Raw genomic sequence first — 13995 nt, forward strand, 5'->3', positions numbered from 1 at the left:
GAAACACAAACACCCTAGAATATTTTTCAGGGGAAGATACCAAACCTTCAATAGGATATACATGTCACATTCCAGTCATAGTGGATATTATTCTAACTTTTAGGAAGTATTACCAAATACCATGTAGTACAGTCGATCAGGTCAAACATGATGTGGATAAATTAGTAGTACAGAAGAAATGGAAACCGGTATACTTTTCCGATTGTGTGAGAGAAAAACGGTGGATCACGCTTGTGTGTGGATTATAAGGTGACTCTAAACAAGGTTCTTGGAAAGATGGTATACCCACTTCCTATACCGGAAGATATTTTTGATCAATTACAAGGCATGATGGTCTTCACTGTTCTGGATTTCAGAATGGCGTACCAGAAAATTTTAGTTGATGAGCGATCCAGACCTTTGCCAACGGTAACGACGCCGTGGTCACTTCATCAGCCTCAACGATTACCATTTGAGCTCACGTGAAGTCCACACAAGATCAAGTATTAGAGAAAGTGTTGTTTGTTATCGTTTTCCTAGACAATTGTTTGATAGCTAGTAAAGGTAAGAAGAACTGTTTTAGAACGCACTACTTACGTTTTAGAAATATCACAATCATATAATGTTAAAGTGAGATTTGATAAATGCCAATTTTTAATAGTAGTAAAATAGTAGTAGCAGGAGCGTCATTTCAGATTTTGCTTCGGGGGGGGGGGGCAAAACTCCTTGATATAAGTAAAATTTCGCGTTTTTCACTGATTTACTATTATTATATTGATAAAATCTATATACATCTCAAACTCAGGGGGGGGCAAATGCCCCCTGCCCCCCCTAAATGACGCCCCTGAGTAGTAGGATAGTAGTAATAAGTCTTGTCTCGGCGGAACATTCGTTACCGGACTACTGTGATAAGTTTTAAGATCAAGCTTTATTGGTGTTAAATCTTCTACACCACTTTCTTAAATGTTTGTGGGTTATGATCAATCATTGTTTTGGAAGATGTATGTATGAGGAACAGTACAGAACAGAATTAGAAGAGTCCATAGACATCAATTAAGATTTGCGGACTGCCAACTGGAATCTTCCGATGATCTTCGAAAGACAATTAGAAACTCTAAGGCAAACAAGAACAAATTTACCATACTGAACAGAAGATTCAGAAATATACCTTCAACGAAGACATCAAAGAAACTCAAAATTGACACGGTGACAGTTGGTAGATTATCCTAAACAATGAACAAATTTCAAACAACACGCCGCAAAATGGGTTTTAGAAAGAAAACTTAAAACCAATATAATACAAAAAAAGGAAGAGAATGTTGTACAGTTAGAAGCAGAAACTGCTAAGCAGTAGACACATGCATTGCGAGATTTGGAAAAGAAAAAGACAAATTTGATTTCTGCTTTTGCATTCTTATTAATGTAAAGTATTGGCAGATATTCTACATTGAAATAAAAGTATCGAAATGAATCAAAGGGTTTCTGTAACAGTTTATCTAGGTGAGATTTACTGGCTGTGGCATAGAATCATATGGGTTATTTATAACCCGGAGAAGTGAATACAGAGATACGGATTATGTGGCCATATAATATATGGATTCTTGCTTGTGTTATGACAGTGGTGCGGAACCTATTAATGATAATGTGTATGCTGAGTTATAGATATTTGCATTTGTCGTGTTGTTGATGTTTTCCAGTGTGTGTGTTTTCTGTAATGTTTCGTATTTCTACCTGATATTGTATTCCTTGCACGAACTTTTCTGTCTCTGAATATAAATCTCCAACTTTGATCCACTGGAATGATGTGTGTCTGTTTAAATGTTCTTCGGAGATTTATTCAGTGAATCGTTCATGTAGTCGTTTCTCCCCTCACTGTTACCTTATATCCTACATTGTTTGCAATGCTTGTATTACTTGCAATTCCTCTGTCTAATTTGGGTGAAGTGGGGGTATTTATGGTCCGCTGCTACTATTCTTCTATGTGGTTCTGAATTTTCTTTATGTCTTATTGTAAAACCAACTAAAACATCCGTTTGTCGCACGGGAGGATGGACTTATGGCAAGTATTTATACCTTCTTTCCTCTCAACTCCCACCCCACCTGCCCCGCACTTAGAGTACGCATTTCAATGAAAATATAATGATAGAAACCAATGAGATATACTATTTTGGCCAAAAAATTGAACTTCTACCATCTTCGGATACAACCTTTAATCGAAAGTGATGTGGTAAACTCCAGCTTGGGGTGGGTACTATAATCCAAAAGTAATTTAAAGGCAGGTCATCCGTTTTCACGACCCCCAAAACTATGGATTTTACAGTAACATCGGTCATTTCGGATTATTTTTACACATCCTCCCTTCCCCTTCTAGGGTGATAGGGGTCTTATTCCCACAGTACATTTCTCAGATTGCAAGTCATAATGCATCAAGTTTGATTGGAATTGCTTTAATCCTTCCAAAGTTATATTGGAACACACACACACACACACACAATATATATATATATATATATATATATATATATATATATATATATATATATATATATATATCCCTTAACACGAGGATTTTGAAATATGCTGAGACGCGTATCCGTTTTTTTTTTTTTTTTTTTTTATTGATATTTTAAATACCAATATTCATCTTCCTAAGTTGACAGAATCGTGAGATGCTTTGGTATTAAACGGTATCGGGCACTGCACTATTCGTGTCAGTGACTCCGACAACTATAGATTCGACACTAATATCGGTTCTTTTCGATTGTTTTTACATGTGCCCCCTTTCCACCACCTAGGGGTGTCTTATTCCCACAGTAGCGTTCCAGATTGTAAATCATACATGTACCAACTTTAATTGAAATTACTCCAGGTGTTCCAGAGGTAGAACATATACCTATACATATATATACTTTTATATAATACAGGGTGGACAATTTACCTTGGTACGCCCTAGTAACTTTTAAATTAATACACAAAAACAATGAAATTTTGTACCGTAAAAATAACGGCAAGGGAACATTGCTTGATGTACTCAGATACCACAAGATTAACAGTGTTGCCAGTACAACACAAAGTTGCACTTTTTTTCAAATGGCACTTCTCAGGTTATAATACACTTCAAATCTGCATGTTAACGAACAACTTACAATATAATATCAGTTACTCAGTGTTGTAAACTAAGGACCCTACAGTGTCACAAACATCGAAAAACAACCAAAGTTTGGAAGATTCTACAACAGTAATAACGCAAGTGAGACGGACGGAGTAATGCATATCCAAAGTACTACAATGTTGAGGTCAACATATAACATACCTCGAACAAGTAGAAACAAAGTTAAAAGTAATTGAAAATATGACTTTTTCAAAGGACATTATTGCGAAAAAAAAATGTTTCGATTAGTATAATATCGAATTACGTACATGGTTTTCAATAGACATAAAGATCATAATGCCATTTACAACAATTTTACGTAATGATTCCGGAGATATTAAAAATATGGTAGAATTTGATATATTGCTTAAAATGGCGTATTTGTGAGAATTTTCTAAAACAATTTTTGATTAACTTTGCTTCTATAACATTACAATAATACTTTTCGGTAGGTGTAATTTAATAAGTTCTTGGAATTACATAATTTTAAACAGCGTTGCAAACTTTACTAGTGTTTACCATATCTCCAGAATGGTTTGAGATATCAAATTACTGTAAATGACATTATAATCTTCACATCTGTTGAAAACTATCTGTGCAATTGGACGATCTAAGCAATTTTTCGAAACGGATGCTTTTGAAAGAAGTCAAATTTTCAATTCCTTGTAACTTGATTCGTATTCATTCGAAATCCGTCATATCATGACCATAGTACAAGAGTCGTTCAAGATTGACCAGGACTTTTATTTCTTCAGAGGAAACAGATAGCACAAGAAGCACCAAACTATGTCAGCTTTTCAAAGTATTCTCCGTGCGAGGTCGTTGCCATCATTGTGACAGCTCCCTGATTCCTTTGGCGTACAAAGAACTTGATTGTTGTCGTAGCCACTGGAGGACATCATTCCGCAGTGCTTCATCTGTCGTGAATTTCTTCCCTCCCAGATGGTCTTTAAGAGGTGCAAACAAATGATAATCACTGGGGGCTAAATCTGGACTCTAGGGGGGATGGGGCAGAGCTTCCCAGCGCATTTCGGCCAGAGTTGTTTTTGTCACATTGGCCGTGTGAGGGCGGGCATTGTCATGGAGAAGAATGACATTTCCAGAGAACATCCCAAGTCTTTTCTTGTGAATGGACTTTCGTACAGCACCACTCAACAATGTGGAGTAATACTGGGCATTAATTGTGCTCAACGCGTGCGATATTCACTGATGTGACTGCAGTCGGGCGAATGTGTCCATGCGCTTCATTTGTCACCAGCTCCTGCCCTTCACGAAACTGTTCACACCATTCGTACACTCTTGTCCGTGACACAGTTTGTTCACCATATTGTGCTTGCAATCTTCTGACAATCTTAGCTGGTTTAACTTTCCCCTTTACAAGAAATTTGATTACACACCGTTGCTTCACAGACACACTGCTTGCCGCCATGTTCGCTGCAACTGCTGCGCAAGCGCCAAATACGTCATGCCGGGTGCAAGTTACTCGAGAAGGAACATTACGTCACCCGTAAGTTTCATCATGATCCGGCTATTCATCGATTATTTACATACGAAAATCCCGTTCAACCCTGAACGACCCTTGTATGAAGCACTAAAGTACTTTGGATGTGCATTGCATTATTTGTCTCATTTGCGTTATTACTGCTGTATAGGCCACCAAAATTTGAATGTTTGTGATACTGTATCGTCCTTACTTTGTAACACTGCCACAAGTGTCACGGGTTAAATTGTACTGACTACCCTAGCTATCCCTAGGTTCTCGGTTCAATTCTCTTTTAATTGATCGAAACAACTTCTATCATTACTTCCTTTGCTTTAAAAGCGCATTGCTTATAGGAACAACAATGTTTGGTTGTCATTTTCTTTACAATTTCCAATTTCCTAATGCATTGAGTAATTCGAGAAGAAAGGAAACTGATAGACAACAGTTGGATGATCAATACAATCTAGTTTCATCATGGTAATATTGTGCCATTTCTTTGTTTCCTTCCTGACGCAAATACATCGGATGACTAGTCAGGAAAAGAAAGCCATAAACAAAAGCAACTAAAAGTACATGCGTTGTACAACAGTACATGCGTGACCTAATTCGTAATACACAGGACACTAACGAGGGAAGGGTGTGATGTCACTCAGAAATAATTGTACCAAATTTGGTCTAGGAGTAGGTAATGGGAATAGAAAACAACATGTGGAAGTATTCGTTTCACAGGCGTTTGGAATCAGAAATAATGGCCCTACAGTTCTGAAGAAGTATGACCTGCCAATCAGATATTGATGGGACGGAGCCTTTGCTCCCTGTTGCAGCTAATGCAGAAGTTAAAGAAAATAGAATGAAAACAGAAAAGATGAGCTGAACAGAAAATGTTCCAATTTCCGCTCTCAGTCCCACCAGGCGAATGCCGGGATACTAAATCTATCAACTGCTCTTGCCATTACCCGTTAGGTGTGCATCACTAGTTTGCTTAATGAAATGATATTAAGAAAATAAAGATAATATATACACAGAAATAAATCGATGTCGTCAACGTCCTAAAGCTCTACGTTCCCATCTTTATCTCCTACAGCAGTTGATGTAACCCGGTGACCCTTGCACACACCTATCCACTTAAACACCAATACTGTTCTCTGAACTGTTTTGTTTATAATGCAATAGTTCCACAGCACGTATTGAAAGTCTGACATCACAAACTGTGTACAAGTCTCTCTTTCAGATCCGTTTATGCCTCTTATCACAAATCAATTGGCACCTTGATGGTTGAGTAAGCCTGTCCTTTACCATAACAATATTCAACTCACTCATTACAATTACTTGTTTTCTCCTTTTCCTCTGTGCACGATTATTTTCTATTTTGTTAGTTTCACTTCTTCTGTGCAAACAGGTTTCTCGTGTACCTGTATCAACATCAAATACTTCTATCTTTTTTCTTAATTATTATTAACCTACTGTTCACAAATTCTACTTTCCTTACCTCATCTTTCAGACTCTTTGCGTGAATCACTTCCACACCTTTACATTCTCTTTTCTAATTACCCGAATAGAAAATTTGTTACTCCGTATCTTTCCATTACCTTCTCACCTTCCAGAGCTTCAAATTCATAGCAAATGATTTTTTTATTCTCTTTTTATATGAAATTACTTAATTCCCCCGTAACATCGTACTATGATTCAGTGTTTTACCATTATCTGTACTTTTTTTTCACTTATCATTTTTCCTGTATATGTGTCTAGACTACGTCTGTTCGGACATCCTTTCCGGAAGATCATCTTTAGAATCTTCAATTTTGGCAAAAATCATTGTAGATACTTTCTTCTCTTTTTTTCGGCAGTATACTAATAGATCCAACTTGTTTCTCGTTCCTATTTGGTTACCATTCAAAAATAATAGTTTATTGAAATTACCGTATTTGGCTATGATGATAAAAAAAAATTACAACCTTACAGTAAAAATAAACAAAGAAAATTCATGTTTTAAGAATGAAATGATAATATCTGTTAGGTTTATTGGTAGTAACTTACCTGACGTATTAATGAGGCATAGGTAAAAGGAGGCCGTACATCAGCATTTTTGTAAAATTCTCTATTCCTCTGAATTTCTGAAAGGAAAAACCAGAAATTTTATGTATTTTACAAACGACTCGAAAAGTAAATAAAGAAAATTTAAAAAGAAATAAAATTTAGGAACTATTATTAGATAAATATTGTGAACTTACTTGTATGTATATACTAATAAAAATACAAAATAAACAAAATTTTAAGCTGTATGGCATTTAAATTTGAAATGAAGTTAGTATTTTAAATCACTCATTTACATTTTTTAAATATTCTTTAATTTCTTGAAGATTACATACATTCAGCTTTCGTCAAGTATTAGAAAATATTTTATCTGAAGAAACAAGATTATTGAAAGTTATTCATTTCGCAAACACACACACACACACACATACACACAGTCTTTCGTGCACACATAGACGTTATTACTATACCTTGTAATGAGGATAATTATATGATTGTCAGCTTATACAAATAAATACTCAATAGATATATAGAATTTAGAGCAATATCACGTGTTTATTTATTTATTTTTATTGTAACTTTTCCAATGAAACAGAAGTAAACTATAGTATATTAGTCTAGTATTACTCACAGCTAATAAGTAAATGCATATATCTAATTTGGAACAAGAACCATTGAATTATTTTTTAAAAATATTTATAATAAAACACATAAAGAATAAGAAAAATTACATTTGAGAATAGTAATATGTCATCCTATTTTCTTGTTAGAGCAATTATAAATTATAAATTAGTTGACTAAATATGAGATTATTATTCTTTGTTGTTATCAAAACTGTGTTTAGAAAGTATAAAAGAAACAGAAGACACTTCATTACAGTGCCTTTATTACTTTGCCATTGTAAATCACTGTTCTAGAATAAATGTCTATTAAATACCAGCATTTCCTTCATTATTTTCAAAGGAAAATGAACATGATATTTAGAAGATGAGAAAACTTAGTATGTTTTAGTTTCTTAGGGTGCCTGAATTTCAAGACAAGCTTTTCTGTCTTTTCCTTTACAACGAATATTAGTTTTATAATTATAGTATCTATTATCTTTACACTTGGTTGAATTTTAAGGGCAGACATCAGTTTTTCAATAACATATCTCAAATAGGTGCCCTTTTGTTCCAACACAACTGACGTAAATGTAGCAACTTTACCATTATATGGAGTATTATATACCGGAACTTCTATTATTTTTTTATAGTTTCTTTATTTTAAGTTTAACGTCCCATGATTATTCTCTAGGGCTAAGAGAAACGGACCAGAACAATCCAAAGTATATATTTATATTATACAACAATAGTAATTTTCAACTTCAAAGTTTGAACACAAACCAACAACTACGAATGCTTGAAATTTTAGGAATATATTTTTATGTTCTTCTAAAAGATCTTTTTATGTTCTTCTCAGAAGTTAAAACATCATGAAATGAATTTATAAAAGAAACGAACAGTTTATTTGTAAGTGGTACTTTGTACTGCATAAGGAATACTACACTGAAGTTCTAAATCTAAATATATACGTCAATCTATATCAAATCCTTCACTATAGAATCAGAACTTTTCTTGCTAGTGTAATTATTAACAAGAAAACTGCCAATGTCTATTTCGAAATTCTAGATCTTAATTCATCTTTTCACTTTTCTAATTTTGCTTTTTTATTGCGAGACGTGAAGACATCAACATTCCAAGTGTGCAGAAGTCTGGAGTACAGGGCTGCTTAGTACAGAACTCTGGTTGGGCACATGTCATGTGAGTTTCTGATAGAACAACAATGTGTCGAATAATTTCCGGGATTCTCCCGTTTTCTGTGCTACATTTCACTAGTTAGTTCATGATAATTCACTTGTATTTATCCGTCTTCCTTAGCCTATAGAAGATCTCCGAAATATGTTAAACTAAAGAAGTCATGACATGGAACTTCATGCGCAGAAAGTGATAGAAAGTAGCAAAGTACTGCAATAAAAAAATAAAACTTCGAAATTCTGCCCCACTTCGTATCACATTTAGTTAATTTTCTGTGCTTTCTGTTCCTGAATAAATTTTATTAACATCTTTATATAAAGAAATAAGCTGTTGGTATACAGGATACGGTGGAAGTGACTGAATTATTGAGAGGTAGTTGGTTGTCAACTTGAGCCTGTAGTTTAGTTTAGGTATTTGCTGATAGATGGATATAGAAGGATATCCAAATATATAAGACGTGTAAGTGTTTTGATGGTTAAAGCAAGACATGCTCTGAGAGAAATTTTGAAATTTCATTAGTCGTATAATAATTATCTGTGGAGTTGTCGAAAAGGAAAGTTAGGAAGAATAAAGAATTTGTAAAACAAACCAAATCTTTGTAATGTAATCCACCTGAAAACCAATCTTATAAGTAAACTCAAAAGCATTCACTTTTATTAATCCAAATTACTATAGGCTGTTTTAAAAATTATATTAAACATCAAATTTTTGCTGGCAGCTGTCAGCATTCTCACGACTTACGTAAGAAAAGATAGGATGTAAGGAAACTAAATATTTACACTCATAAATAAATTTTATAAAACTCAGAGCAACTAGATCTTCCTATTCATGAGTATAAATATTTAATATTCATACACCCTGTTAATTTAAGTAAGCAGTTGTAGATGTTAAACTGGAAGGCTTTTTAAAAGAGTGTAAAGTATTTTTAGAGTGAAAAATCTTTAAAATACTTAATTCAAAACTACTGTTATCTATTAAACTAAGAGATATAAGAAGGTAATCCAAGAGTAACAATTGGCACTGTTTTTGAAAACCAAATCGAGATTCCGAACCAACAAGATGGCAATTTATAAAGTTTTCAGGTTTTTGATATTGAGGCAGGAAAAAAAAAAATAATCATATTTAGAAAGACATAAGTTTTCTGAGGCAACACAAATTCTGAAGTACGGAAAAGTGTCAATATTATTACCAGTAGTGAAATTTGAAGCACATAGGGAGCTGCGTAATATTTGCTGATATTAGCAAGAAATTTAGAGATTTAACACTTAACTTACGACGCCCGAACGCCCAGTATGCTTCAAGGTACGGCGGGAAGTTTAAATGATTTTTAATAGTCTGTAGTATCTGAAACAAAAGCGTATAGCATCACTTCTGTTGCACAAAGAGACATGAAGTAAAAAGTATTTTGTTGTCCAGGGTCTGTACTATAATTTTTGGTGGTATTTATGATACTTTGTGCAAAATCAATGGGGTGGGAAGGGGCGGGGAGAAAGCCCAAAATTGTAGAAAAATCATAAGTTTGGGGGAAAATATCCCCAAAACCCACCCGTTTTCCATTTGGTTTGTTCTATAAATTGTCACTGGAAATGTACCTATGCAAATTCAGTTTGTATCAGGTCGAAATATGAAACAGTATTGTTATTATAATTTTTTTTTCTGACATCTTGCAAATGGAAAAAAAAAAATGTGAAATTTATTTCATTGTAATGTCTTGCAAAAAAATGATAACGTTGATAAATGGGACTAGGTTATGAAGTCACCTTTAAATTCTTAGGCAAGGTCCCTCCTATAATTTTTGGTGGCATTTGAGGTACTTTGTCTAAGTTCAGTGGAACCAGGGGGAAAACCCAAACTTGTAGAAAAAATCATAAATTTGGGTGAAAGACTCCCAAACCCCCCCTATTTTTATTTGATTTGTAGAAAATTGTCACTGGAAATGTACCTACAATCCTTCCTACGCAAAATCAGTTTGTTTCAGGTCGAAATATGAAATAGTATTGTTACTATATTTTTTTTTTCTGACATCTTGCAAATTGACTACCCAACAACAAAGGCAGTTCAACGAAGGGAGTCACGTGATTTCGCGTATAAAAGATCAGTTTGGTCTTTCTCACACACACACAAACAAAAATATAGAACAGAGGTTCAGGGTTTTGTGTATTGTGTAATAGAGTTCTCGAAGAAAAGGAAGGGAGAGACAGAATAAAACACAGGTCTCTCTGTGTTCTCCTATTACACCTACGCTAAAAACAGGTTGGGCCCTGAACTCATATTGTTTAGTCTACAGGACAAAGAAACAGCCCCCCACCCCTTGCCCACTAACGATAGGTGTCCGAATCTTATCACAGGTTTCCCTTCTGCTACCTGCACGTGTGTCTGCTGAAATAGGGACACAGAAAAAAACGCACGTGATAAGATTTCTTTTTGTTTTAATTTGAACAAACAAAAAAAAAAAATGTATCAAGCCTTGCTTATGTTGATTATATGAAGCCGGAAATGGATAGATGACGCTTATCTTGTACGCACGGGTGTTTCAAAGCATGAAGAACTTTTTTTTTTTTTTTTTTTTTTGCGAAACTAACCAATAAAAAACATTCTCAAACGAAGAAACGCGAGTGTGAAAGACCCATGTGGCAACGCGTGATATCACGTCAATCGTACCGGACGACTTACATTTTTGCGTGATATGACGCTCGCCGGTTTTTAAGGGTTAAGGACAGCAATCAAAAACATTTATAATACTAAGACCAACAAAATAGAGAAACATTATCGCTTCCATTTATTAAGACAATTGGAACATCAGACATGAGATTTGTGATGCTACCTGCGATTGCAACAAAAAATAAAATAAAATAAAATAAAAAAGCTGTTACGATCATCAATTGCCAGACCAGTTAGCTATTGGGGTGAGAGATGTAGTAGTGGGACGCCAGCTGTTAATAGCTACGAAACTATTATTATATTATTATTATTCATACGAGAATTATTCGTACGAGAACTAATTTTAGTTTCTACAACATTTCAATTAAAAGTGTTTAGTTTTATTTAAATAATTTCCTATGCAATATTCCTTAACAAATCCCAGAAAATTATAATTTAAAAATCAGAATTTTCTTCTTCACATTATTATTATTATTATTATTATTATTATTATTATTATTATTATTATTATTATTATTATTATTATTATTATTATTATCTGGTATTTCAAAGCGTTATTTAGGGAATAGTTTGGAATTGTTACCTTTACCCCCTAGAGTCAGTGAAATTAGAGTTTACTGGTTATCTTTAGGATCCCCACGATAAGCCGTTGTGTGGTTTGTAACAATAAGATATATAGTTTCTGGATATTTAGTTATAGAGGTACATGTGTTCTGTATGCTGCATATTTTTAGTTGTTCCGGAGTCATGAGCCATGGTTGATTAGACAGCCCCTACAAGAATTTGTTTTTTGGGCATTTTTAAGTTTCTTATAAGCGTCTAATAAAATGGAAGTCAGTTTCAAGGAAATCAAACGGCTTAAAATTGATATATTCCACCGTGTGCCATTAGGACCCTAAGAGGAAGTAAAGCTATTATGAGTGCTTTGGCGAACCATGCTAGTAGAGTCCTAAAAATTCCAATCTGCCGTTTTTCTCTTTGAGTATAATTAAGATCTCTTTGAGTCAGTTCAGTTCAGTTCAGTTCAAATCTCGTTTTAGTAACAACTTATGATGTACAAGACGCACTCATGATGCAATGCAACACGCATGATTACAAGATTTCAGATTAATTCAGCATCGCAACTGATCTAACACTTGACAGATTATCACGCTATTTCAGCTGATATCCAGTGTTGTCATCCTAGACAGTGGTGGAGTAGTCCCCAATCAACCCCTTGGAGTATGTATAACTGTAGACGTCAGAAATATAACTATTTTGACTTCGAATTTGGAGAAGAAGTGTTGTGGTGTTGAGACCTGCTTGATTCAATCCTCAGATCAGAGTCAATACAGGCCTATATCGTTACAACTGGAAGATCAGCAGAGGACAGTAACCATTCATTTACGGATATTAGACCATTACTGGGAGACGCAAATTTATGTATTCTTTTGTACTAACAGACTGCAATAAACAACAGAAACACTTCCATTTTCACTTTCCAGATTAAAACCGTATTCGAGCATTAGAGATATCGTTTACTATGAACGTTGAATAGGTTCAAGTCTCTTCGAAGACAGCTTGATTTAGAAAAGTAATAAATAAACAAACAGCTTTAAATATGTTTGTAATGATGAACAGGATAGGAGAGAACCACTTTATGGAGCGAATTCTTCCGTGCAAGAGCAAGGGAATTAATTTTGTTCAAGAAATTTAGATCACATTTCATTTGTGTTTTAAACTTTGAAATAAAACAGAATCTCAAGTTTAGTTAACATACTGTTCCTATGATATTTATGTTAATGTAAAAAAAAAAAAAAAAAAAAAAAAAAAAAAAATTTGAGTTTTACGTCCCACGTTTATGCTAACTAGCCTAAAGGGGACGGTGATGATGAGAAATGAATGAAATGGTGGAATGAAGAAACTGGGAGGAAACAGGAGAACCCCGAGGAAACCCACGCACACAGTGTTTGTCCACCACAAAGTTCACTTGGCGGGAGCAGGGTTTGAACCCGAGACCCCATGCATCAGAGGTGAATGCTCTACCACTGAGCCACCGCGGCCCCATGAAAAAAAATGAATAACAAGGGAATAAATAATGCAATAACAGAGTAGGAAAAAACGTGAAAAATTTCATGTACATGGTGTTAATTCGGCGAAAACACACTTGGGTGACCAGAGTTTGGATTAACAAATTTATGTTCCGGATGACCAGAGTTTAGTTTAGAATTTTAAAAACTATTTACATTAGTATCATGAATCACTGTAAACGAAGTTACACTTCTAGTTAAATTTTCTTAATCTTCCATTTGTACAATCACTAGCAAATTAATATATCTACTCAACTCACGCTCTTTTGCTAGAAACTTCGAAAAAAATAGCTCCACTTAAATGCACTTTTCTTTAACATACGTCTTTGACACTTCTCTTACATAAATCTGTGTATGTTTTCAGAAACTGTACTCAATTGAATCCATTTCTTCGGAAGTTATGAACAAAAGCATATATGGAGTGTGTATATTCATTTGTAAATGACTGGAGAAAGCTAATTGGTTTTCAATATGTACACAGTGTTCACTGAAAATTCGTGTCATTGAACTCCATATTGTACATTTTTTTAACGTCTTACCATAATGCTTCGAGACTGAGGGAGATTATGATCATGATAATGAATGAAATGATAGAATGAAGAAAGTGAGAGGAAAGGGGAGAGCCCTGAGAAAACCCATGTACATGATATCTATTTACCATAAAGCCTACTTGGCGAGAGCTGGGATCTAACTAGATCCAAATAGTAAAACTAAATCACACGTGCACTATACTTACACACAATATTTGATTTCAAACCTATGTCTAAAATCATATTATAAATTCAAATTTATTTCTATATTTTGTCAGTTTCCTTCATATATATT

At 34.3% G+C, this 13995-nt stretch overlaps 1 protein-coding gene across 24 annotated transcripts in view; it reads right to left on the reverse strand.

Moving 5' to 3' along the window:
- FoxP (forkhead box transcription factor P) overlaps positions 1–13995 on the reverse strand; it is a 1320908-nt gene that overhangs the window by 124259 nt on the left and 1182654 nt on the right. For all 24 annotated transcript variants that reach the window (XR_014131897.1, XM_081762611.1, XM_081762608.1 and 21 more), the window contains one exon: positions 6651–6727. Coding sequence is in view for 23 of the 24 variants with exons in the window: in XM_081762611.1 (XP_081618737.1) it covers positions 6651–6727 (77 nt within the window). In the remaining variant the exon portion in view is untranslated. The remainder of the gene's footprint in view (positions 1–6650; positions 6728–13995) is intronic.

This window comes from Thermobia domestica, chromosome 6 (assembly GCF_964235325.1).
Source record: "Thermobia domestica chromosome 6, izTheDome1.hap1.1, whole genome shotgun sequence".
Lineage (NCBI taxonomy): Eukaryota > Metazoa > Arthropoda > Insecta > Zygentoma > Lepismatidae > Thermobia > Thermobia domestica.